The 25648-nt window shown below is 55.8% G+C and overlaps 1 protein-coding gene across 3 annotated transcripts; it reads right to left on the bottom strand.

Annotated features, from left to right (window-relative positions):
• Positions 1-19: 19 nt before the first annotated feature.
• On the bottom strand, positions 20-23975 carry Fmnl1 (formin like 1). Of its 3 annotated transcripts, XM_077800690.1 has the most exons (27): positions 23647-23975; positions 15288-15371; positions 13429-13512; positions 12781-12854; positions 12385-12468; positions 11923-12051; positions 11638-11655; positions 10041-10149; positions 9369-9445; positions 9068-9161; positions 8153-8227; positions 7770-7880; positions 6542-6691; positions 5895-5996; positions 5483-5735; positions 4957-5253; positions 4654-4778; positions 3848-4050; positions 3187-3421; positions 2982-3050; positions 2342-2422; positions 2139-2268; positions 1836-1999; positions 1471-1572; positions 1235-1330; positions 877-997; positions 20-412 (listed from the first exon to the last, which is right to left on the bottom strand). In XM_077800690.1, exons 1-27 carry the CDS (start codon positions 23773-23775, stop codon positions 309-311), a joined length of 3300 nt encoding a protein of 1099 aa, XP_077656816.1. In that variant the 5' UTR covers positions 23776-23975; the 3' UTR covers positions 20-308. The 3 variants fall into 3 exon arrangements, with proteins under 3 accessions (XP_077656816.1, XP_026264059.2, XP_026264060.2); XM_026408274.2 differs by lacking the exon at positions 11638-11655 and having other exon boundaries at positions 13399-13512; XM_026408275.2 differs by lacking the exons at positions 20-412; positions 11638-11655 and adding an exon at positions 442-726 and having other exon boundaries at positions 13399-13512.
• Between the last annotated feature and the right edge of the window lie 1673 nt (positions 23976-25648).

Here is a 25648-nt window from a genome sequence, read left to right as displayed (position 1 = left end):
ATAAAAATATGGTCCAAGGAGAGTCTTTGGGGGTGGGAGTTCATGGGGGAGGGCAAGGTGCACTTTATAAGTTACAGGCCAGGCTCCCGCTCAGGCTAAGTATGGCTATTGGGGGAGGGGTGCTGCAAGCAGCATTTGAGGATTGAGACCAGGCGATTCTGCCTCCAACAGGAGGAGGCTGTGCTGGCCCCTTTAAGGATGGCCAAGGTGCCAGGCAGCAGGAGGAGGGGCTGCCCAGAGGCCCACCTTCCTTGAGCCCCAGCCTGTCCACAATCGCACCCCCTACAGAATCCACCTGCCAAAATAGGCTACAGCGAAAGGTCAGAGGTGACCTGCAGGGGGGGTCCTGGAGGGCGCCTACGACCACTGCGACGGCCTGTGTCTGCGCGGATGTAGGGCTGGTTCCGTAGATCTGGCAACCAAAGGAGATAGTTAGCCCTTCAGGAGTCTGCCCAGAGCTGGGACCAAGCTCCAGGGTACATGCTCAGCCTTCTGAACCCAGGTTGTGTGTTTAGGGGAAGGGGCACTCTTTACATTTGCCAGACCTCCCATCTGCCCTGCAATACATTCCAGCCATGCACTAGCACAGAAGGGTCCCAGAGCTGTCAGCAGCGATGTGACAGGTACCTGGGGGCTAGAGGGGCATCTCCTCTCCCAGGCTGGCCTCACAGAGGAGCCGGGATGTCCGCTTGCCAGTGCGGGCGGTGAAGGGCACTGTCTTGAGCACTGAGGGTGAAGGGGTAGCGGGTAGAGAAAGGAAAAAGGAAAGAAAAACAGAAAAGGTAGCAAGAGGCAGTAAGGCAGCCAGACCCCTGGTCCGGGTCCAGACAAAGAACAGCTTAGAAGGACAGAACAGGTGCCTGGCCAAGCCCTCACCTGTGATAATGTCTTCAATGGCCCCATCACGGTCACTCTCATAGATGAGTGGCTCCTTCTGCTGCTTCCGTTTCAGCTCAGATATGAGGTCCATCTGTTGTCTCCGGGCTTTGGGTGGCGACTGAAGGAGATGCATATATAGCTCCAATTCCAGGATCCCTCTACCCCACTCAATTCTAGAGCCTCACAGCAAGGACAGGTGACTGGAACAAAAGGAACCCACTCCCATCCCTGACTCCTAGGGCACTGTCTTTGAAAAGGGTCTGTCCCTAACAATGGGGATGGGAATGGGGCCAGAGAGTGTGAGGATACCTTGCATCCCTGCATCCCAGAACCAGGCTCAGCAGCAGCTGCATACCTTAGGTGCTGGGGGTTCCCCCCTGCCTGGGGTGTCGGCACCTGCCTCCTGGGCAGCTGCTTCCTTCTTCCATTGTTCCACCTCTTGCTCAGCTTTCTGAGGGACAAAGGCAATTCTCAGTGAGGGCAGTCCTTACTCCTACCCTGTCCCACCCAAGAGAGAAGCAGCCTCTGCCCTTCCCATTGCCCATGCAGAAAGGCTTCAAGGCTCCCAGCCCACCCACCACACATATGTACCTTGTACGCCTTGATGAAACGGCTGAAGAGGGAAAAGAACATGGAGGGGGATGTGGTCTTGGGGTTTTCTCCGAAGTACTCCACCACAGACTCATAGGCCTCCTGTTGGCACAACCCATCAGCCCTGTTAGCATGGGCTCCTCAGAGCCTGATGCCGCTCTGTACCTCCTCAGGATATTGGCCACTTCATCTGCTCCTCCAGGCAGGTGGCCCTTCACTTCTGCTTCATCCCCAAAGGGTCCCAGCTGTGACCACACCCCTCCAGACCTGGGCTATACACCCCCACCTAGTAATCCAATGGCAAGGACTCCTTCATTTCCCCAACCCAGCTTCCCTAGCTCCAGACCAGGCCATCCCCAGCCCACCTGAGCAGTCTTGCTGTCTGCCAGTAGCTTGTCCATGGTGGGAGAGTTGGCCCTGAGGAACTCCTTAAGCACCAAGCAGTCATCCTGCCGCACAAACTCCCTCTGTGTCAACTCCAGGCCTCGCTGCAGGGAGCGCACATCCCCCAGGACACTGTCCAGGGACACTAGGTGGAAGGAGGGGCAGCGTGAACTCAAGGAATCTGAGAGGCAGCACTCCCACCCAGTTACATCTTGCAGTCCCCTTGCTTCCCAGTGGCCTCCGGTCTGAACTCTTGCCTGCTCAGGGCCCTGGCTGCTCTATACCTGAGCCTGCCTTGTCCAGGAAGTGCAAGTCACTGTGGAAGCCTGTGAGCTGTGGGTACTTCTCAGCAATGACCTTCACCAGGTAGTGCAGCAGTGTCTGCTTTCGGTCAGTCGACTTCATCTCCAACAGCTGAGCAAAGACCTGTTGTAAGCCACAGGCCACCAGCCAGCCCCCAGCCCCCATGCCAGGCCCCCCACCTCACCACATCCAGACTCTGGAGCCGGAAACCGTAGGCTGCCCCACGCTTGCTGCTGTTCATGTAGTTGCCAAAGGCCAGGACGATCTGGGAGAGGCAGGGGAAGAGACTCAATAGGGTACCAGGGCTGGGGAAGCCCCTTAAGTAAACATTACACAAGAAAAAAGGTGACGAAAGTGAGCCTGCACACACACAGGCTACCACACTTCTGAATGGAACTCTCTCTCCATGACACACGTTACGTACTTGTGTGTATGCACGTTTCACATGTGTGCATGGTTAACCCATGAACATATCCAATTTTGCCCTCTGCTGGTCCAACCCAAAATTGGCAGCCACTTTCCCCTCCTAGGGGTTGTCACCCTTTTGCCAACCATTACTACTGGTCCCCTCCTGGGATGGTCCACTGCTGCTCACACAGCAATACCCAGAGGGGCTGACCCCTCTGGCAGGGTCTCAGATACCCTGTTAAAGGCATGGCTGCTGTCACCAATCCTCACCCAGATCTAGTTTTGTCTTTCAAAGCATGTACATGAGAAGTGGGAACATTATCTTTGTTGTACACTATGTAGGTGGGGCCTTCTCACACTACTTAGAAGAGGCCAGGATGGGCCCAGCCTCTGGGCCCCTTGCCCAGGGGTCTCACCTCTAGGATCTGCCGGAGTTTGTCAGAGGACTTGATGGACATTGAGGCTGCAATGATGGCATTCAGTTGCTGGAGGTGAGACAGGGGAGGTAAGTTGGAGGCACCCTCATCAAGAGGCTCAGGTCTCCCAGATGAAGCCTGGGCTGAAAGATGCCTCCCCCCACCCAAAGCCCAGGCCACACTGCCCTGCCCGCCCCGCCCACACCGGCATGAGCAGCTGGGCCGTATCCGGGAAGTTGCCCAGGAAGGTGAGCGTGGACATGCGCTCCGGCAGGCGTGGGATGCGGCTGAAGCGTAGCATGAAGCGGTCCTCTTCCGACAGCTCCTCCAAGGGACGCTGCTCCCGCTCAAAGCGGGCAATGAGGCTGCGCTCATACTCCGTGGGCAGAAAGCGGGTCAAAAGCTCCAAGAAGTCCAGGCCGAGAGCCTGCAGGTCATACCTGATGGGTGAGCAGAGGAGCCAGCCGTTTAAACCCCATATCCACCAGCCCAGAGAACAAGACTACATTCCCTCCTTTGGTTGAATAAATGAACTTAAATATTTACTATTTGCTGACAGCTTCAGAGAACAAGAAGTAGGAGTTTCGAGAAAATGGGAGTTTGGGAGCCCAGGTCCCCATCATTCATCAATGGCAGATGCCCTACTATAAACCTCTCTGCCAAAGAGGCAAGAAGGGAGTGGGATGTCCCAATCTAGGCCTGGACTCAGTTTTCTTAACCTAAAAATGGAAATACAGTTCCCTGTCCATGGTTCCAATGAAGCTTATAGGCTCTGTCCCCCAGCTGAGGCTCTTACTAGGCTCTGCCTGAAGATCCCAGCCTAGAAGAGGGGCTGAGCTGCCAAAAGCCCAGAGCAGGGTACTCACGTCTCAATAGCCTGGCAGATGCGGTCGGCCCCCAGATTGCCCTTGCGCAGAGTGATGGCCAGGTTTTTGGCCCGGTTGGCCTCGATGAGTGTTACTTTACTGGGGGCCTTGTGAGCTGCCTTGCCCTTGAGAGCACTGATGTCCACACTGGGGGCTTGAGACTTAGTCTTGAACTGTTCCTCAAAGTCACTCATGTCCAGCTCCTAGGGTACAGGGGGAGAAGGTGGGGCTGGTTGGGGCCAAGGTCTGGCACACTCTGGGTGAGCACTGTGTTCAAGGATAGAACCACTGGTTCAACCCTGATAGGCCATCAGCAGAGAGACAAATCAATAACCCAAATAGAACATAGGCCCTGATACAGGAGAAGCACAAGGAACACTGAGGAAGAAGAGAACCACCCAGCCTAGAAGACCCAGCCTTGGGCCATTAAGAAAGGAGTGAACTGGTCATCAGGGAAAAGGGAAGGGCAAAGGGAACAGAATGATCAATGGCTCAGAAGCAATGGAACACATCCCTTTTGGAAAACCGAAAGTGGAATCAAGAGGGCTAAGGTCCTGGTTGTGAGGAAGTGGTAGGAAAAGGGCCTGAAAGGAGAGGGATATGCCCCTCTATAGGAAAGGAAGGTAAAGACTCCAGGGAGGTCAGTATACCACTGCCTACTAGACCAATGCACCAAGGCAGTGTAGCTTAATGCTCTGCCCATCTCCACTTCTTCTGTAAAACTGGGTGGAGATGACCACCCCCATGATCCTGGCAAGCCCCCACCTCTTCGATGCCCACACTAGGAGCAAGACAGGTGCACTCACTTGTAGCACTTTCTCATCGTTGAGCTCTGTGAACACGGTGCCTGTAATCTGGCTGGGTTTCAGGGCCACCCAGTTCAAGAGTGGCATCCGGAACTTGGTCTGGATGGGTTTCTTGGCCTTCACTCCTGGGGCCGGGAGGGAGTGGTGAGCACTGGGGGCGCTAGAGGCAACCAGCCCAGCAAGGCCTGACAGGGCAGCAGGAGGCAGTAGGAAACCCCTGGACAGAGGGTCCTGGAGGACACTGAGGCTGGGGCTCTACTCATCTCCCCCAAGCCCTGGGCTCGAGGGGTCCACTCCACTCACCTAAGCTCGTCTCTGGGCCAGGCCCTCCAAGGGCATCAGGGGGACCTCCGGGCGGCGGTGGGGGCGGCGGTGGCACTGGTCCATCAGTGCCGAGAGGTGGCGGCGGAGGCGGTGGGGGTGGGGGCGGTAAGTCTCCTGGCAACGGTGGTGCGGGCGGGGGCTCTGGGCTACCCGGGAGGGGCGGGGCCGGTGGGGGCGTCGAGGGAGGGGCTTCCTGTTGGAACTGGAGGCCAGGCGGTGGGGGTGGTGGCGCGGGCGGTGCTGCTCCAGGAGCCAGCTCTGCTGCAGGTGGGAGATCTGAAGCCAGCGAGGGCGGGGCGGGGGAGGAGCGAGTCAACTTCGTGGCTTAGGTGGTCTCAGGTCCGCCTCCCTGCCCTGCGACTTACCTGCGCCTATCTGAGCCACACCCACAACCCAGACCGCCCTCAGCTGACTCTTGAGTGACAGACCTGGCCCCAGGTTCCCCTTCCAGGCCCTGGTCCCCCGCCCCCACCGCACCCCACCCCAGCTTGAAGCTCCCGCGCACCTGGGCTGGGGGAGCAGCTGGGCAACCCCGGAGTAGGAGCATCACTGCCGCTTGGGGTTGCCACAGTGACTGGGACGATCTCAATGGAGACGGCATCCCCGGGCCCCCGCAGGATTCGGATTAACCCCTTTTCCTCCAGCTCCTCGACCTTCAGCTCCAGGGCGGAGGGCCGTGCCGGGGCGGGAGGAGACACTTTCTCAGGCTCCGGGGGACGTCTGGAGATGCCCATGGGGGTTGACTCGCTGAAGCGTTCCTGCAAGCCCCAGGGAAGGAATCAGTGCCCACCGGCAGGCTCCAGGCTCCGTGGCACAAAGTCCCCATCCTTTCCCAGGGTTAGGGAGAAGCTGTCAAGCCCAGAAACCCCAGCCAGCCTATTCTTAGGAGCCCACCCCAGTCCAAACCCCAGCCTCACCCGCAGGGTCTCCAGTTCCTTGCGGGCCTGGCTTAGCTGCTTTTCCAGTTCAGCAATCTTGGCCATGGAGTCGTTCTCTGCGTCCCGAAGCCGCTCTGTCAGCTGGAGCACCGGCACATGGTGAGCTACCACCCGCGGCCAGGCAGCACTGGCACCGCCGGTGAGGGGGCGGCATCAGGCAAGCCTGCCTGGAGCTGGGGGAGGCTCCCAGATCCGCTCAGCCCCGCGTGCCAAGGGTGGGCCGAGCCTGGTACTTGAACCTCAGTAAGAGGAGGGGAAACTAAGGCACCACCGATGAGAAAGATGGGTGGGAAGGAGGAGACTGAGCTAGGAGGGACCCCGGGCACCCAGTTCCTCCAAGTCAAAGCTTGGGGTCTGAGCATCTGTGGAGGTGGCGCCTGCCTTTCACATAAATCCCACACAGTGCAGGAGCTCGCTGAATACTCATTGAGAAAGACACCCAAAGGACTCAGGAATTGGATTCAGGCCAAACTCAGGGGCTAGACGGACAGCCACCTCCAATTCACATCCAGAACAAGTGCTTGCCCTTCAGTACCTTATTATGCCTTCAGGCCCTAGGACCCTGAGACAGATAAGTGTTCAGAGGGCTTATTATGTGCTGGGCTGGGTTCAGGACCGGCTCTCACCAGTGCCACTTGCTCCTGCAGCTCCTCCATGTGCTCCAGCACAGCATTCTTGGTCTCAGTGTCCTCCAACAGCGTACCCACATCAAAAATGTTGTCCAGATATGCCTGAATCTGCACCTGCAGCTTGTCACTCTCCGTAAGCCGAAGCCTCTGTCCCCAGAGGGAATGAGCAGGGTGAGGCCTAATTCGGGGGGTCTTTCTGACCATTCACCATTACTGGGACCCAGAGGAAGGGGCCTGAACCCTAGCCTGCCTTTTTCTTTATTTTTTTATTGAGATATAATTCACATGCGATAAAATTCACCATCTGAAAGTATATACTTCAAGAGTTTTTAGTACATTCACAAGGTTGTCATCATCACTATCTAATTCCAGAACATTTTCATCACACTCCCCCCCCCCAAAAAAAAATCCTATACCCCATTAGTCACTCCTATTCCCTCCTCCCTACCCCCTGGAAACCATTCATTTACTTACTATCTTTCTTTTTTTTTTTTCATTCATTTACTTCCTGTTTCTATGGATTTATACATTCTGGACATTTCATATAAAGAATCACATATGTAGCCTTTTGTGTCTAGCTTCATTTACTTAAGGTGATGTTTTTAAGGCTTGTCCATGTAACCTGTCAGTACTATGTCTCTTTGTTATGGCTGAATATATTCCACTGTACATATATATGAATTGAGACTGCTTTTCACCTTTGTCAATCTTGGCTTTCAAAAATCCAATCCCAGAGGCCCTACTGCTCCAGCCAACCTTCTAAAGGGAATCTGGGCAGAAGCTGCAGTTTCTCTGCTTAGGCTGGACCAAGAAGCCCCAAGACCCCTGCCCACCTTCCCAGGACCCAGACCTTCCTGCCTAATATCTTTGGGCTCCCTATTATATCGTAGAGTGAGAGTGGCTATCTGAGCTGGTACTCCCAGAATCAGACCCAGGGCCACTGGAGTGTATTCCAGTGCCTGCCACAAAAGCTGCTGGACTGAGTGCCTATCCTGTGTTGGGCACTGTTCTACACATTAGAGTCATTATTACTTCTATGATTTTCTTGTTTGACAGATGGGAAAACTGAGAGAGAGGAACTCAGAGAGAGGAACAGATCTATCCAAGATCACATGACTAGGAAGTAGCAGAGCCAGGATCTGAACCCAGATCTGCCAACCACCTGGCCAAAATCTGTGTTGGTTGATGGTTATGTCAGGGGAAGGGGAAGGAGTGCAGTGCTCACCTCCAAGTACAAGTCCAGACCCAGATGAGTGAACTCATATTGCAAGAAGACACGGAAGTTCATATTCTCCACTGAGTGTACCACAATGTTGATGAATTGCATGCAGGCCACCTGGGGGCCCAGGAGAGCAAGTCTGTGATCCTCTAAGTAGGGGGTGCTCAACCTCCATTTATCCCCAAGTCTCCCTACCTCTCCACAGTATTTACTCCACTAACACAGTGTTGTCACCTCTATGTCCCCAATCTAGCCCTCTTCCCCCAACACCCACTCCTTCCCCACTGGCCAGTCAGCCCTCATGCTTTACTGGGGCAGAACCCAGAGCCCAGCCGCTCCCTGAACCCAACAGGGCCTGGCCTGGGCCCCAGCCAGCCTCCTAAGCTCACCATGAAGTCGATATTGCTGTCCTCGTTCCGGAAATAATCCATGAGCTTTTCAAAGCGATGCTGTTCCCCACATACCTGGGTAGGGGGAATGGTGCTCACTGAGAACCCAGTAACACATCTCCTAAGCCATCCTGGCTGTCACCCTTGTACAGCTACAAGGTCCTCATCAGATATATCTAAGCTAAGCCATGTCAGTCTTCTGCTGCAAACTCCACTCTCTCTCAGTCCCCTCCCAGAGCCCTCTTGTACACTTACTCTGCACGTGGGCACACTCCCACCTCAAGGCCTTTGCACGTGCTGTTCCAACTGCCTCAACAATGACCACACCCACCCTCACCTCTCTCACAGCTTTGCTCAAGTCTTACCTTCTCAATGAGGCTCCCTGACCACCCTGCAACCAGTTCTCCCCCAAGCCAGTGTCTCTTTTTCCCTACAACACTTGTCATTTCCTAACACACTATGTAATTTCCTTATTTATTACATTGTTTATTATATGTCTTCTCTGCATTTTTGTTTCTCTTGCTTACTGATATATCCCAGGGTCCCATTCCTGCCTGGCTCATAATAGGTCCTCAGTAAACATTCATTAAGGAATGAAGGAACACATCCAGCTCATGCACTATATTCCCACACAACCACTCTAGCAAGCCTATTAGCCAGAGTGCGCAACCCCAAGATGTCAGAATCAAGTCCAGTTCGGACCTGGCATGGCTGAGAATCAGAGGCTTAGCAGATCCCTATAGTTGTCCCTGTCCCAGTCAGCCAGTGCCCCCACCTGATTCTGTACCTTCCTTGCAGAACTTCCTTATCCTCTGGGTTCCCCAAATGCCTACCCAATATCCTCAGCTGCTCCCATCAGAGGTTACAACTACTAGCTCCAGGGGCAAGTATGTGTTTGGATGGGGACTCCGGTACCTCCTTGAAATTGTCAAAGGCTGCAAGGATGATATCATGTCCTCCCCGCACCAGGCACACAGCCGCAAGCAGCTCCAGCACCAGGGCCTTGGTTCTGGGCAAAGAGTGGACAAGTTGTCCCTCAGGAACCAGCAGTGCCCGTAGCCAGGGTGGGCATGGCCCTGGCTAGAGGAGGACAGGGGCATTGACGGCAGAGGTGGGATGAGTCTGGGCAGCAGTCCTGAGAACTGGGGGACAGAGTAGGCAAGGGGTTAAGTAGAAGAGTCTACATGTGGAGACAGATTAGGGACGTGAACCTTACCGGGGGTTCTTATTGTTGAGACTCAGAGCAATCTCATTCACACAGGCCGGGTGGTTCATAACAAGGCTAAAGCCAGACTGGGGAGAGAAGAGAAGTCAGTGCCTCGGGGAAGGCCCTCAGGACCGTCAGCACCTCCTACATATTTGATGCCGTGCCTTTCTGATCTCTAATGCCCTCAGCTTAGAAAGTTTTTTTTTTTTTTCATATCTGGACCACATCTCCTTAGCAGCAGCCAGATCCTAAAACTGTCCCTCTTTTAATTTGTCTTTTCCAAAGCCAGTGTCAGCCACCTTGGACATGCTGAGTCCTTAAGGGCTGAGAAAATAAGAGAGACAAGCTTCACCGGCAGGTTCCTCCAAACACGGCCAAATGCTCTCCCCATGGACCTCGCTATTCAGTTTCACTTGGCCCCCATGTGAGGCACGTCCTTGCCTCAGCCACACCCAGGAGCACTCAAGGGGATCTGACAAGGGGGGAGCAAAAATGTGGGCATCCCCTCAAGACTCATCAGCCTCAAGATCCCCTACCAGCCCAGATCCCCAGGGTTCCCTGGTGGGGGGGGGGGGGGCAGGGAGAAGGACATTTGGTCTCCAAATATCAGCAATTTGCACAACCCCCAGTGAAGACAGCCCCCTATCCCCAGCTCCCCTAGTCCCATGGCCACCAGCCAACCTGGTAGTTCATGATGGCGCGCAGGCACATGATACAGACGTGGACATCATCCTTCTGGCTGACGATACGGGAATTCCGTAAGGCCTTCCTGCTGTGGGCAGGGGTCATCCTGGGTGGGGTGCAGAAGACAACAGGTCAGAGCTCTGAGACCCAACTTCCTGCTCCCCCCCCCCCCCCCGACCAATAAGATGATCGCTGGAGTAAGAGAGGGCATATTTGGAACCTTAAGCCACCACCTCCCATCTACCTATCCAAAGAGCCCAGATGAGGGCAGGTGGGCCTCCTCAGTCCTCAGGCAGGGAGGGTGGGTCGAGGAAGCAAAGACCCTTACAGGGACTTAGCACTAAGAAGAGTTGCTGTGTTTGGGGTGGAGAGAACTGATAGAGGGGCCAGACAGATTCGGCTTGGAAGAAGCCATGAGAAGACTTTCCACGAGGTGGCGCTCGTAGCCACTTGGGCTCATCTCCATCTTGAGAGGCAGATTGTGAATGCGGAATGCTGTGGTTCAAGAACATTCCAGGTCACCACGTACTAGACAAGTTACTTAATCTCCCTGTACCCCACTTTCCTCAGTTGTAAAATAGGTATGGCAATAATAGCACCTTCTTGACAGGGTGGCTGGGACTATGAAAAGAGCTCGGAACAGCTCTTGGCACCTAGTAAGGACTACATGTGCGTGCGTGCTCAATTATTCTTGGCCAAAAAAAAAAAAAAAAAAAGTGTGATGTTTTCATTTTTGTAGAACTGCCAATGGAGACTTCCACGTCAGTCCTCTTGGTAATTCTATCACATTTCCAGCAACACTAAGAGGCCCCACCTCCTCCAGAGTCCTCGCCTCTGCTTGCTACATCACCCGTTTACGTCATGACACAAATATGCTTAAGTCTTTGCTGTTCCTTCCCCCTGGACTGCCCTTCCTTGCCCCTATTGTTGCCCATACAGCCTCTGTCCATCTATAAGACATAGTTCCAGCATCATCCTTTCTGGGTAGCCCTGCTAATGCCCCAGGTCGTGGCCACCTCCCTTCTTTTTTTTTTTTTTTAATTTATTTTTAGTTTTTGGTGGACACAACATCTTTTTTATTTTTATGTGGTGCTGAGGATCGAACCCAGCGCCCCACGCATGCCAGGCCAGCGCGCTACCGCTTGAGCCACATCCCCAGCCCGCCACCACCTCCCTTCTTAAAGTTGCCACATCTCTGTGACAACCTGTCACACTGAATTGTTCCCCACTAAATTATGGAACCCCCAAAGGAGGGTGATCTGACACATGGGTACCTGCCACATACCTAATACATAGTAAGTGCTTTAAAATGTTTGTTGAACGAATAAGGGAATGAAGGAACAGAGAAATATTGTGAGAGTTTGGGGGTTAATATGCAGTTGGTTCCCTAAACCCAAAGTTGGAAACTGGGTTCCACATGATGCTCCAGGGTCATTTCCTTCCTCCTCCCACCTCCCAGCTGGATGCCCTATATTTAGATAAGGAGACCTACCACAGTAGCTGAACCCAAGGATGTCAGCTGAATGCCCCATCCAACCCACCCACCCCCCAGGGAGCTGGCCAGGCAAGCACCGGCTCCCAGGTGGCTACGTACCGGGGAGAAGGGGGGCACCTGGAGGCCGCATAGGAGAAAACAGGGGATTAGATGGGTACAAGAGAGGTCCTACCACCCCAGAAGGCTCCTCCTCATCCCAGACCCACCCAGGTGCTCATCCCTTAACATATTAGTGTCCTGAGTGCTATGTGAGGCCCTGACTCTGGTCCCCCATGCTTGGTTACCCCTCCCCAGCCCCCAGGGCCATGTATAGAGATGTCTAGATGTGACAGCATGGGGGTGACTTCTTCATTCTCCTGCCACCCTGTCTTAGGGACCACATACTTGATGGTCAAGTGGCGACTTTTGGGCACTGATGAGGGTGGCCCCTTGCTAAGATCTTCCACAGACTGCTCCAGGGGTTTGCTCTTCTCTGAGTTGGAGGCGCCGTTATCTGTGCTTTCCATGTCATACCTGGAGATACGATGCAAGGGGCTCGGAGGCCAGCACTGCAGGGGACACTTAAGAAGGGGATGGAGGAAACTGCCAGGTGGGCCAGACCTGCAGGAAAAACTGGGACAAGAGCAGGAGGCTGTGTTCTTGGCCCTGGGCTGAGCACAGCAAGAAGTGAGGGGACATCCCTCCTTGAATGGGCATGCCTTCAGGAAGGGGTGTGCAGGGCCAAGTACTGGGTCCCAGGGGGCTCCAACTATGCTGACTGGAACTGGCCAGAGGTGTGGGCTGAGGCTGAGGGACACATGGATCAAGGCTCCAAAGAGTGGCATGAGGGTGGGGTTGGGGGCTTACGTGACAGAGCACTGGGCAAAGGCCAGGTATTCCAGGAGCACATCCAGGCCACGGTTTTCCTCGTTGAGAAACTCCTGCACCCACCTGTAGGGCACAGGCTCCCTGAGTCCCATCCAGGAAGTGTCCTGCTCGAGTTGTACAACAGGCACAGCCCTTGGATGGCCTTGCCCCAGGAAGACACCAACACATCCAACCTCAGGAGACCCAGTGATGCCAGGGGGTACTGGGGGCTCAGGCAGTGCCATGGTCCAGCCAGGCACCAAGCTGCCGACTGAGGATGGGCAGGAGCAAAGGAGGAGTCGCTGGACACCCACTAGGAGGTGGTCTACAGGTACAGCCTACGAAGGAGTCAGAGGAAGCCCTCCTAGACCCGAGGGGACCTAGGCCCTTGCTCACCCAATGTGGTTTGTCCTTAGGGAGGTCTCCAGCTCCCGCAGAACCTGTGTGGACTCCTGAACTCGCCTCTTGAACTGAGAGCCAAGAACAAGGAGTGTGGTGGGTGGAGCACAGTTTCCCACAGGCCATCAAGCCCTGAGGCAGCGGCCAGCATGCCCACCCTCCCCACCCCCAACACAGGGCCTTTCACGCTCTGCCTCCCCCACCACCTCCACACACCTGCCCAGCAAAATAAACACTCACAGGATGCATGCACTCCCCATGCACAGACGCACAGGGTGCACACAAGATACAAACACAGACGCAGAATGCACATACACATACACACACACACACCTCCCCATAGACACACACACATTCCTATATAAGCACACAGGGCACATACTCATTTAAACATGCACATCCACACACACCACCCCGGGGACATAGACATAGGGTGCGCACACACCCATGCATGGACACATGGGGTACACACACACACACACACACACACACACACACACACACACACTGACACTGACACGAACCCACAGACAAGTTGATTCACATGGCTGTGCCAGCTGCCCAGAGCCTGGAAGGTGCAAGGGGGAAGGAGAGAATAAAAGGGGAGACATATACCCCCAGGTTGGACATCCAATCAGCTGCTACCTTTCTGCTGACCCCACCGGTATCCAGGTAACTCTTCAACTTCTGGATGTAAGCGGCAGGGGGGTTCTTGACTTGAAACCGCTCCTGAGGAGATGGATGCGGACACAGGGAGCCAGTCAGAGCTGCCCCGGGGCAAATGACCTGTCCTCGTCCCAGTGTCCCATCCTCTGCTCTAACCTGGGGCGCAGGCTGTCTTAAGATGTCTCTGAAGGACCAATGGCACAAACCCAAGCCATCTAGCCCCAGGCCTGGCCTGCCCCTCCTGCTGTGGCCTCCCCAGGCCACAGTCCTCTTCCACCCACTGGTTTCCGTGGGTAGAATGTAAAGGGTCCATCCTGGGGTAGGCCCAGCGTCAGGGGGGATTCAGTCTGAGCAGTAGGCGGCACCATCCCTGCCCTCCCTGGACGAGAGCTGGGAGTACAGGCAGGGTGTGGTAGGGGGACCCTGGCAAGCTGAGGCCTCTCCCCCAGGACTCCTGTCCCCCTGTGTTGGTAGGTGCCCTTGTGGGGACTCCTCTTCTGTGTTACACAAAGCAACTCCTAACTCAGCCACCCCAGCCCTGGGACAACGGGGAGACTCCCACAGAGGAACCATGCAGAGACCCCCGTCCGCAAGGGCTCCCATCCCTCCCATCTCAGACCCCTTGGATGTGCCCAGCCACCCCCCATAACCCTCTACTTCTCCAGCCTTTGAGTCCCTACCTCTGAGATGCCAGGCCCAGCCTCTTCAGCAGGACCCCTTCAACCCCCCCACACCTCCCCGCCCCCCCCCACACACACACCCACACACACTCACAGCTCCACAGCCTCTAGAGGCCTCCACCCTCTGCCACAGCCCAGCCTTGCCCTAGATGGATGCCTGGCCAACTCATTTCATCCCAGTCCATTAGAAGGAGGCTCTGTGGGCCCCCGGGGAGGCGCTGGCTCCCCAGCTCCCCACGCCCAGCCTCCACAGCCTCCGCTGGAACGTTGCTCCTGCCTCCACCTTATAGGATCCCCAGCAGCCAAGCCCCGCCCTACCCAGAACTAGGAGGGGTCCTCCTCGTCCACAGCAGCCCAGTGGGCTGTGAGGGTGGCAAGCCCAGGGCCTGGACCAAGCTCTGAGGGACCCAGGTCGAAACTGGCTGGCCGTGGTGGCTCCTTGACTATATCTCCTCTGAATGTGAAGGAACAGAAGGACAGGGAGTCCTGTCCCTTCCTGCCCCCTCTAATGGGCTCAATGAAGATGTAGGACCCAGGTGGACACCTCCCTTCTCCAGCCCAAGCAGGTCGGAAGGGTCAAGGGAGGCTGCTCAAGGCTGGGCTTGGTGGCTCACACCTCTAATTCCAGTGGCTCAGGAAGCTGAGGCAGGAAGATTGCGAGTTCAAAGCCAGCCTCAGCAACTGAGTGAGGCCCTAAACAACTCAGAGACACCCTGTCTCTAAATAAAATTCAAAAAAAAAAAAAAACTGGGGATGTGGCCCAGTGGGTAAGTGCCTCTGGGTTCAATCCCCAGTACCAATTAAAAAAAAAAAAAAAAAAGAAGAAGAAGAAGAAAAGAGGGAGGGGGAGGGAGGCTGTTTAGGAAGCTCAGCAGGACAGTGAACCAGCCCAGCTGCCTGGCCAGTGCCCTGGCCCAGCTCCTATCAGCTCTTGCTCATGACTCACAAGGTCTCTAAGGAGACTGGTGTCAAAGGGAGGGGAACTCAGAGTCCTAGAGAGACCCCCAGCACCCTACCCAAATGCCAACCCAGCCTCTAGGTATGGGCTTTGCCCCATGGGCAGTGTGGTAGTACCCGCCTCTTACCAGCATCAGCCTGGTCAAGACAGGATGCCCCAATGCCAGGACAGATGGGTAACAGAACCAACCTGACACCCACCTGGTCACAGATGAGCTCCCACTTCTTCTCGTTGTCATACTGGCTCAGCAGCTGGACCTTGTCCGGGGGTAAGTTCATACAGTTCTGAGGAGGGGAGAAAAAATAAGACCCTGAGCCTATGGCCCCAAAATGATAGGGAAGGGGAGGATATGGTATTTTCAGGGAACCCACTAGAAGATATGTCATCCTCTCACCTGGGAGATAAACAATGTTATCCAGTGAGAAAACCAATGCCCAGAGAACAGAGCACCTTCTGGCCCAACAACCCAAAAGGGACCCACTATTTGAATCCAAGTCTGCCTGGGCTCTGTCATCCCCTCACCTCAGCTCCCTAAAAAAATTGGCATGAGGCAGATGTATGCACTCGCTGAACCTCAGACACGTCTGGGCTCTAGTTTCCCCATCTCTCCTCCCATCCAGGTGGGAAGCTAACAGGGGAGTCATCTCCAGCCACACTTAGGTGTGGCCTGTGGATATGAGCAAAGCCTAGGCCCAAGGCACTCAAAAGCCTCATCCTACTCTGTATCTCCCTCTTCCCCTCCAAGAAGGAAGAGAGCTGAGGGCAGCCATGTCATCCAAGCTTGGAGTTCCAGGCAGGTGCATCATGGATGCAGAGGTGGGGGGATTTGAACAGGGAAGGTCACTCAGTCACAGGAACTGGGTGGAACAGCTAGTACACTAGGCCTGTGATGCTGGTGGCCCAGCTGGGACTCCCCTCAGGAGCTAAGAAAGGTCAGCAGAACTCTGTATGGGTCCTCTTCCTTAGCCACAGTTTTTCTGTCACCACAGGGCAAGCGTAGAGCCCAGCCCAGGGCTGTGGAATCAACCCAGTGTTGCCAGCCACAGGGACTCCCTGGACCCAAGGACATGGTGAGTCTCCCTAATAGACTCAGAAGACAGGGCCAGTTCACCTCAATAGGGAAAACCCCAGGTTTATTGACAGACTGTGCGTCAGACAGTTCTGGCCCTCGCGGAATTTCCAGTTCAGCCAGGGTCTCCACTGGTGATGTGGGAGCCCCCTGAGAGCCCCAGCCAGAGTCTGTAGGGCTCCTGTCCCCAGCTCCGTGGTTTGGGCTACACACTCTCAGTCACAGGGTTCTGAGGAGAGGCTACAGCTGGAGCAGAGCAGGGACCACACCCACCCAAGGCTCCTCAGCCAGCTTCCTCTCTTGGACGCTGGGCCTAAGTCTAGGGCTCTGGCTAGACTTCACCCCAAAAAATCACTGCCTTGAGTCATCCTCAGATAACAGGAAGCTGGGTGTTCTCAGTCCCAGTTGCCTAACCTTTCCGGCCAAGGCCTCACTTGAGAGGTGAAACTGCCCACCCACTAGACTCCCAGCCAGCTGGAAGTGGGGTACGTCATCCCTGTCCCCCACTGCTAAAGTGAGCCTGGATTGAGGAATCCGCCATAGTCCCAACTTCTGTCCTCCCTGCCATCAGGCCAGGGCCTAAGACAGCTCCTGCTGTGTCCAGACCCCTGCGGAAGGGGCTTTCAAGCTGGAGGACCTACTCTGCCTGGGGGGAGGGTGACCAGGCCATCCTTGCTCTGTCTCTCTCTAAGCCACATCCACCCCACAGAGACAAAGGGCAGGGCGGGGCTGAGATGCCTTGCCTCATGGCTGAGGGGAGAGGAGGAAGCAGGAGGTGACAGGCAATGCCAGGACCCTGGAGCAGTGGCACAGAAGAGGGAAATGCAGGGGTAGGTGGCTGAGCACTAGCATCTGAGCCTCAGAAGAGATGGCCACTTCCTGACATGGGACTTCCTGGGCCTCACCTGCCCTTGAGACCTGTTTGGCTCTGGAATGGCACCATGGCAGGTCCAGTCATAATCTCAACTCCAACAGTCACAGTAGCCAGCTTCTCCTGAGTGTGTATAGTGCCAGGTACCACTCAGCACCCGGAATGTTGCCAACGGCCTTCTATCTTCTCTGCCACTGTTGGTACCATCATGCCCATCTCACAGGTACGAGCACAGATTAGTGGAGTGACCGGCCCAAGGTCAGGATGCCAGTAAGAGGGGAGCCAGGAAGACTGAGCCACAGTGCTGGTCTCCTCCCCAAGGGCGGCCCAGGGTTATTACTGGGGAGGGGAGGTCTCTGCTGGGGCCTGGCACACCTGTCCCCACTTTGGTGGAAGGCAGGGCGCCCCTTTGCTCCTTCCCCACCTGGCGGTCCTCAGGCCCCAGGCCCACGTGCCAGCCTGCCAGACGTGCTAAAATTAGGCTCAGAAATCAGAAATAGCTCTGACAGCGCTGAGCACTAATTAGCAGCTGCTCCCCGCCTGTGACAGTGCCCACCGAAGAGACGAAGAGACGAGTACCCAGGGAGTGGGAGAGGGGCCAGCAGATGCCACTCACTTAGGGTGAGGTGAGGCCACCTTGAAAACAGGATCAGAGCCCCAGACCTGGGCCCTAAGCAAAGGAGGCAGCATTGTGGATGGAGGCTGGGGGGACAAGAAGAAAGCTGAAGTTGCTCGAGTAGGACAGGAAGGGACAGGCAGTCCAGGTGTGTGTGTGAGGGGCACCTGAGAGGAGGACAGAAAAGGGGCAATTGTGGTGTGGAGCAAGTGGAGCTTCGTTCCAGAAAACCAACCCTATAGCTTCTTGGCCTCCTTGAGCCTCGGCTCCTGCCTCCGTAAAATGAGCACACTCCCACCACACAGAGCTCCTGGGACTGCTGAGTGCCAAGTTCTGGTTCAACATAATAATGTTCTTCAGCGACCCAATATGGGGAAAAGGAATCTTGCAGATGTAGGGACATAGGGTTGGTTGGGGGAGTCCACAGGGGACCCCAAGGTAGAGCATAATAGGGTGAATAGAAGTTTGTGGAAACATACAGATGAGACAGGCGTGTCTCCAAGGGGCAAGGTCAAACATGAACTGGTCCTCAGACCCTTTCCCAGTGCCCTGGACCTGATGACGAGGGAGATGGGACTTATTTCTTCTTTTCCCTTGATCAAGAAAAGAAGCTGAATCTTGCTATGAGACTGTGTGGGAACCACTGTCCTCCCTCCGTGTCCCTACCACCTACCAGAGAGCAACCCCACTCTCTGCTCACCCAAGACCAGCCCCTGCAGGCTCATGCTTGGAGCCTCCCACCCCAGACACCGCCCCACGAGTATTGACTTCTAAAGCATTGTCCCAGGAGACTGAAGGGCTCGGGCCACATCTGGACACTGACCACACCCTACAGTTTCGCTTTCAATTTGAGCAGAGTCTGTATCCCAACCCAAGGGCCTCCTAGTACCTCTGCCCTTTAAACCCCAAGATGCCCCTGAACTTGGACACCCACCAATCCCAGTGTCAGGCCAGCTCCACAGGGGTTCCTCAGCCCAGAGGGCCCAGAATCTGGGCCTGTCCCCAGTTCCCAGTCCCTATCTAGCCCATCACCTCTATTTTGGCTTCAAAGCTCTCGAAGCATCTGCAGAAACAATCAATAGCATCTACTCCTTAAAATCCCAGTATAGAATTTCTGGAACTCTTACAAGACTCTTAGGCTTAGCAGGGTGTGGTGGCGCACGCCTGTGATTCCAGCGGCTCAGGAGGCTGAGACAGGAGGATCGTGAATTCAAATCCAGCCTCAGCAATGGTGAGGTGCTAAGCAACTCAGTGAGACCTTGTCTCTCAATAAATTACAAAAAACAGGGCTGGGGATGTGGCTCAGTTGTTGAATGCCTCTGAGTTCAATCTCCAGTACATCCCCCCCCCAAAAAAAAAAAAGAATTCTAGGCTTAGAGAGGCCATGGATGACCTGCCCTGAATTAGGTGCTAAGAACCCCAAAAGCTAACAGCTTCCCCCACCTGAGCTCAAGGGTACCCAGGGCAGGTAAAAGGCAAGGAGCATGAGAACCAGGACACTCGGCCCTGCCCACATGACCCAGGCTGGCAGAAGAATAACCATAGCGATGATGGTGGTGACAATAATAATACTCCTGAAACACTTCCTCTGGGCCAGGTGCCATCTTACGTGCTTTACATCTATGAACTCGTTTAGACCTCAGCCACAAGCTGCAAAGTAGACCCCATCAGCATCCCCATTTTACAAATGGGAAACTGAGGCACGGAGAAGCTCAATGGTTTGTTCAAGGTGACCTCTAGAAGACAGGCTGGTTAAGAGACTTGGTTTCCTTAGGAAAAAAGGGCCGTGGGGACAATGAGAAGTGTGGATCCTGGCCCCGAGGGGTCTTCTGAAGACAACATGGCCCCAGTCCCCCCATCTGAGGAACCAGGAACAGCCAGCAGCACTTCCTGCCACCCAGCGCTCTGCACTTCCTGTTGTTACCCACACTGTGCTCTTACTCACTGGGGAACCCCCCCTCAGCACGCCCTCTGTCAGGGGAAGTGGAGGCCTCCCCACCCCCTCCTCCTGTGCACACTTCTACCGTTAGCCCCACCGCTGCCCCACCCTCCAGGAGAGGTGGCCTCCCTCTCGTGGTTTCCGGCCACCAGGCAGTTTTCAGTATGGGCCTTGCCGTTGCTGACCTGCATAATGGCAGGGAGGCAGCCTGGCCTGTGATGGCTAGAGATCTGGGGGCTCCTCGGGAACGCCTGACACCCATGGGTGCCCTTGGTGAGGGAGACGGGACAGGGGAATCAGGGTCTGGGCTCCTTCACGGAGAAGAGCCCCAAGGTGGAGAGGACCAGGCCAGCTTCACTTCCTCACAGTGAAGAGCAGTTATTAACACTTGCTCCATGCCAGGCGTGGTGCTGAGCACTTGACTGGATCTCCTCAAAAATCCTAGCAGGTGGGCAGATACCTTTAACATTGTCTTTTTACACACATAAGGAAAACTGAAGCTTAGGGAAATTAAGTAACTTGTCCAAGGTCACGCAGCTTAGTGAGGAGTAAAGAAAAAATTCAGCCCTTAAACTTCATGACCCCAGTACCCAGAAACCTTCCCTGCCTTTCTCCTGAGTAACCCCTGCTCCCTCAAAGGCAGGGATATCCAAGTCGCCTTCTAGAATTCTGTATTCCCAAAGGGAAAAAAAAAAAATGCAGAGGTGGTACCAAGAACAGCCTCACCTGTTCCTGCCCATCTCACCCAGCTCTTTGCCAAAGGCTCCAGATGTCACTGTGAATCATGCCCACCACATCCCTGGGTTTCCAGGGTCAGCATATGCCAGCCCTGCCTGGGAATGTCACCCACAGTCTCTGCCCAGCCCAAAATCTGACCACAGGGCCACACCTCATTAAGATCTTCTGTGGAAGACACCCCAGAGGTGGGAAGCACAGGGTCTGAGCTACATGCCCTCAAACTTCCTCTGCCCACCCCCTGGAGGGAACTGGCCAAGGATGCACACCTCAATCAGACTAGAGACATACACTCCTGCTCCTCACCACCAGCCCACAGGGAAAAGGGCCCATCCTGGTGGCAGGACTCCAAGGAACCTTGCCCTGCCTGCAGCTGGGCTCAGTGCCCCACACTACCTGATCAAGTGACCATGTCCCTGGACACCAGTCTGAGCACCCCAGGTGATAGGCCCTCATGGGGCAAATTCCTCTCCAATGGCTCAGTCCCCTCTTGGATGCCAGCATCATTCTCAGCCTTGGGACATCATCCCAGGCTCCTTCCCTTATCCCTTTACCCCAAGGCCACAGGCTCCTCTCTGCCCAGACAGATCAGGGGTGTCCTGTACACATGCCACTCTGGCAGGCCTGTAAAGGATGCCTTGTCATCCAGATCTGTCACCCTACTTGCCTCAAAGGAGAAGGCACGAGGGCTGGAAGACACCCAGCCTTGGGCTTGGGCGTAGGAGAGGCGAGAGCTCGGAGCCTGGCTGGCTGGTGTTCCCACCATCGCAGCAGGCCCATGTGGCTGGGCAGCCATCGCTCCTCCACGGTTGCTAAGGCAGCAGCCAGAAACCCTGGCTCAACCCGCTCTCTCCCCATCAGCATTTTAAGCAGGGGCAGTCTTCTCTCATACAGCCTTCTTGGAAAGGTTGTGCCCCTCTGTTCACCCTTGCATAGGAAAAAGCCTGCTTGTAACCTCTGCCTGGCTCTAGGCCTTGGTGAGAGTACCTATCATCTAGGAGCCTCACTATTAAGAGAGAAGGAAAAGTTAGGGGTGCTGGGATCCTATTAACCACCAGGGACAGACAAGGGGCCAAGCTGAAGCAAAAGAAAGAGGTTCCCTGAGGCCAGGTGACTAGAGCCAAGGTAAGGTACCTTCTCCCATCAAGATTGGAGGATCCCTGAGGGTGGTGGCCCCCAGTAATCTAAGTTTCTTCCCTTGAACATCAACTAACAACAGGACTCAGCTCTGGTCCCAGGGGTGGTGGTCAGATGGGAACCACTTGAAACAACCAATGCCAGACCCATGGGTTCACCCAAAGCCTCTACCCTGGGCAGCACAGGCAGACATCAAGGCTGTCACCCCAGGGTGGAGTTCATGCCCCAGTTCACAGAAAGTAAGAAGAACCAGGTTCTTAGCCAAGTGACCTGAGGTTGGGTTCATTCTGCCCACAACAGGACAAGGCATGGGTTGACCCACCCCAAGAAGAAGGTGTAAACACACTGGGGTTCCGGGGGTCAGGGAGGAGTGGGACCCCCAATGAGTGCTGCTGCCTTAGATTTCTCCCCAGCACCAACTCTTTCTTCGCCAGGATACCCTCTGAGATCACTGGGCCTCCCCACTTCCATACCCTGGTACTAGCAGGAGAGCAGGGGGCCAAGGTCGGGGTGGGGGTGTGTGCAGTGACATTTTATGTCAGGCTCAACCAGTCAATTACAGTCACAAATCTAAGCAGGGCAATCAAGTCCTATACCTACATCAGAACATCACCACTTGACTTTTGGGTTTTCCATTGGTCTGAATTATTCACTCCCATGGCTCCTCCCCCCATTAGTGTGAATAACAGAGAGCAGCCTGGAGCCTGGACCTCAGGCCTGAAGCCTGCCCCACCCCCACCTACAGACACACATTGCCCCACCATCTGGGGAGTTCAGAGTGGGAGTTCAGGGATCCACCACTGATGGATCCAGAGACTGTGTCTCCACGTGCCCCTCCCCCATCTGCTCAGCTCAGCTTAGCTTTGCCTTGTTCTGTGGAGGTGGGAAGTAGGGACAGGTGGAGAGATGGGGAAAGTCTGGGGTTAGTGTGGTGTGAGGTGTCCATCAAAGTCCCTCCCCTTCCCCTTCAAGCAAGGTGCCTTCACAAGGATAGACGGCACCCCACCCCAGAGTTCCTCCAGATCCCTCCTAACCTTCTCCTGGGAGGGGCAGCATGTGACTCTCAGGAACCCTTAGGAGGGATCTAGCCCTGGAGATGATCTAGCAAGTAGGGCCTAATGACTAGACAGAGAGAGGAATAATGTCTAGGACCGGGTGGGGACAAGCACTGAGCCAGCACTACTCTGCTCCTTGTGCCTGCCTTGAGCCCCCCACCCTCAGACCTGCAGTGCCAGCCTGCCCAGACTGGGAAGTGCCTCTGGGAAACAGCCCAATCTTATTCTCCTGTCACAAAGTATCCAGCAAGGGACAGTTGACAGCAGACAGGCCACCAGGCAATTAGAGAAAGGAGCAGAGAAGAGGGCTGAGGTATGGAAGGGGAAGTGAGAACAAGTGGCCCTGCCCTCTCCCTACTTCTGCCCACCAGTCTTAAAGACCCCTGACTTCTATGGAGTCCCCACAGCACCAGACATATTTTGACCTCTCCAGGCTCAGCCTGAGTTGATGAGTCCCTCCCCAGTGGGCTAGGCTCCAGCGTCCCCACACCAATTCCCCAGGCAGGTGACAGTGGAAGGGGGCTTCTGACTTTTGCTCCACCCCAAGTCAGTGTCCAACCCATCCTGACCCCGCCCTTCCTAATGTACTCCTTTCAGTAGCTAGGAGGGGATGCCGGAGACCTGCCCAGGCATACCGGGAAAGTGAGAAATACAGACACCCCCCTCTGCATGATCTGACAACCCACTCAGCAGCCCAGGCACCTGAACACACCAAACACTTGCTCTAGGTCAGCGGCTTCCAGAAGGTTAAATTGTAACCCCTTCCATCTTTGACCCGGAGACACAGAAGGGCAAATGCTGGAGACCCGCACCCAGTGGCTGGGCCTGCGAGCAGTGGGGAAGGGAGTGCCTGGGGGCCCCCTGCGCTGCGCTCCCATCTTCCTCACAGGACATTTTAAGGACCTTTAGATCGGGGAGCATGAGGGTTGTCTAGGGAGAAAGACTGGCGAATGCAGAAGAAAGTTTTTGGGGGAGTGCTAAGTCACTCTGAAAGAAGCCACTGTCACTGCCATCCCTGGAGGGGGCAGCCGCTGGGCGGGGGATCTCCAAGCGGCACCTGAACCCCCGGGGGCGGGGACGCGTGGCGAGCCCCTGCCGCCCCTCGCCCGCGCCCTGCGCGCAGCGGGTCACACTCACCAGGACCCGGTTGAACCTCTCCTCCAGCTCCCCGGCCGCCGGCATCGGCTGCTTGGGGGCGGCCGGCTGCTTCGGGGACGGCGCGGCAGGGCCCGCGGGCTGCTCTGCGCTGCCGGCCGCGTTGCCCATGGTGGTCCCCACCCAGTCGGCTAGGCGCCTCCAGCCTCGGAAATCCAGCTTTCCAGGGGACCGGGACGGGGCTCCCGGCCCAGGTGGCGAGGGTCAGCAGCTCGCGGCGACGCGGGCGCTTGGCTCAGCGGCGCACAGGGGTCGGGGCGCGGCGTCCCATCGGGGTGGCCCCGTCCGAGGGAGCGCGGCGGCGAGCTGCAGGGTGGGGGGAGGAAGTCTGGCTGCAGGCCGCCAGGGCCAGAGGGCTGGGCCGGGGGCAGGAAGCTGCGGCGCGGGCTCCCCCCTCGGCGATTTTCGAACTTCTGCTGTCGCTCCCGGTGCGCGCAAACCGCAGTCCGCCGCCGCCGCCGCGCACCCAGCCCCAGGGGGGCGGGCTGGAGGGAGGGGGCGGGAACCGGGCGCCGGCCGGGGGTCCTCCGCAGCCATGGCGTGGCGGGGAGGGGGCTGCCGGCCGCTTCACCTGCCGTGGAGGCGGCGGCGGGCGTCGCTTCACCTGCCGAAGCCGCAGGCAACCAAGGCGAGGCCGAGGCGGCGGCGCGCTCGGTGGCGCCTCCGGGTCCTAGAACCGCATCGCTCGGCTCCCCGGGAGCGTGGGGGATTGGCCCTGGCTGGGTGAGGGGGATCGTGGCCTGGAGCTGGAGAGGGTAGACCACCGGGTGGAATGGTGTCAACAAATGCGAGCGCGGATTGGGGGATCTGTGGTGATGCGACGTTGGGAGCGAGGGTTGCGCTCCCCTCTTGGGTCCCCAACAGAGAAGGTGGAAACCCCCTTCCAGGCCCCCCACCTCTGTATCTATCCTCCTCTATTAGTCTAGATATGAGCTGAGGACCAGAGGGAACCATCTGCAAAGAGAAGCCCCCAAACGGTGGGGACACCGACCACAGCAGCCGAGACCCTCATCACCTGTCCCACTTCTACTGTGTGCCTGTGCGGGCATCCCCAGGGGTTTTAGAACTGGGGAATCCATGGAAAAGAACAGGCTGGAGAAACTGGGGACCACCAAGACAGTGCCAAGGAAAAGCAGGGTGTTGAGGAATAGAGGATTAAGACAGCTGCCAGGCTGGAAAAAGAGCAGGCACCCGCAGAGGAGGGGGAAAATATCTTGTCGCTGTCACCACCAAGAATCTAGGATGGCCTCTCGACTTTGAGAATAATAATCTCTGATGTCTGCTAATTTCAGAAATACTTCCAAGCTCTTCACATTCATCCTATCAAAGGTATGTATTGATGTCCTCGTTTTAGAGATGGGGACACTAAGCTCGTAATAGTTAGTGACTCTTCCAAGGACACACAGCAAAGAAAGGGCTGAAACAGGCCTCCTCCCTATCCACCTCCAAAATCTACCCTGTCTTGGGGTTGCTGCCCTGGTCCCCCACTGATCCTCTTATCTAGGATGGGAGAGTATGAAGGGGTGGACCCTCAGGACTGGGGCTCAATCTCCAGCATGAAACTAAGACTCTTTCAATTGCTTCTCTCTGTTCCCATTTAATTTGTGGGGCTCCCCATTGGCCCCACCCTACACGACCAGGGTTTGGAGAGGGAGTGCCCACTGAATGAGCCCTGAACTTTCTCCAGGCAAGGCCAGTGCTATATGTGATCCCTTCCTTAATAGTTTCCTCCTCCTTCTGCCCTCAAACCACTGACAAGAGTTTCATCAGGAACTGGGAAATCATCAAATCTTGAGGAAGACCCTGGGATGAGCTGATCCCTTCTCCCACACTGATCTAATTTAAGCCTTTCTTCAGCCAAGGTGACCAGCACCCCAGGTTGTTGAGTTGTCATGTCCTAGCCAGGGACCCCCAAGGTGGGTCACAGCAATATTATCCTTGAGCCGAGCCTGCTGGGAAGGTGACCCATTGCTTGCCGGTTGCC

This window comes from Urocitellus parryii, chromosome 7 (assembly GCF_045843805.1).
Source record: "Urocitellus parryii isolate mUroPar1 chromosome 7, mUroPar1.hap1, whole genome shotgun sequence".
Classification (NCBI taxonomy): domain Eukaryota; kingdom Metazoa; phylum Chordata; class Mammalia; order Rodentia; family Sciuridae; genus Urocitellus; species Urocitellus parryii.
This window is presented reverse-complemented; position numbering and strand designations above follow the sequence as displayed.

What these genes read in the sequence shown, in the direction of transcription:
- Fmnl1 (XM_026408274.2), bottom strand. Translation starts at nt 23,775, where the DNA reads ATGGGCAACGCGGCCGGCAGCGCAGAGCAGCCCGCGGGCCCTGCCGCG. An exon ending in CCTGGACAAGGCAGGCTCAG is followed by an intron (nt 2,000 to 2,138) that starts GTATAGAGCAGC and finishes CCTTCCACCTAG; the next exon opens with TGTCCCTGGACAGTGTCCTG. An exon ending in CATTGAAGACATTATCACAG is followed by an intron (nt 413 to 876) that starts GTGAGGGCTTGG and finishes TTTGGTTGCCAG; the next exon opens with ATCTACGGAACCAGCCCTAC.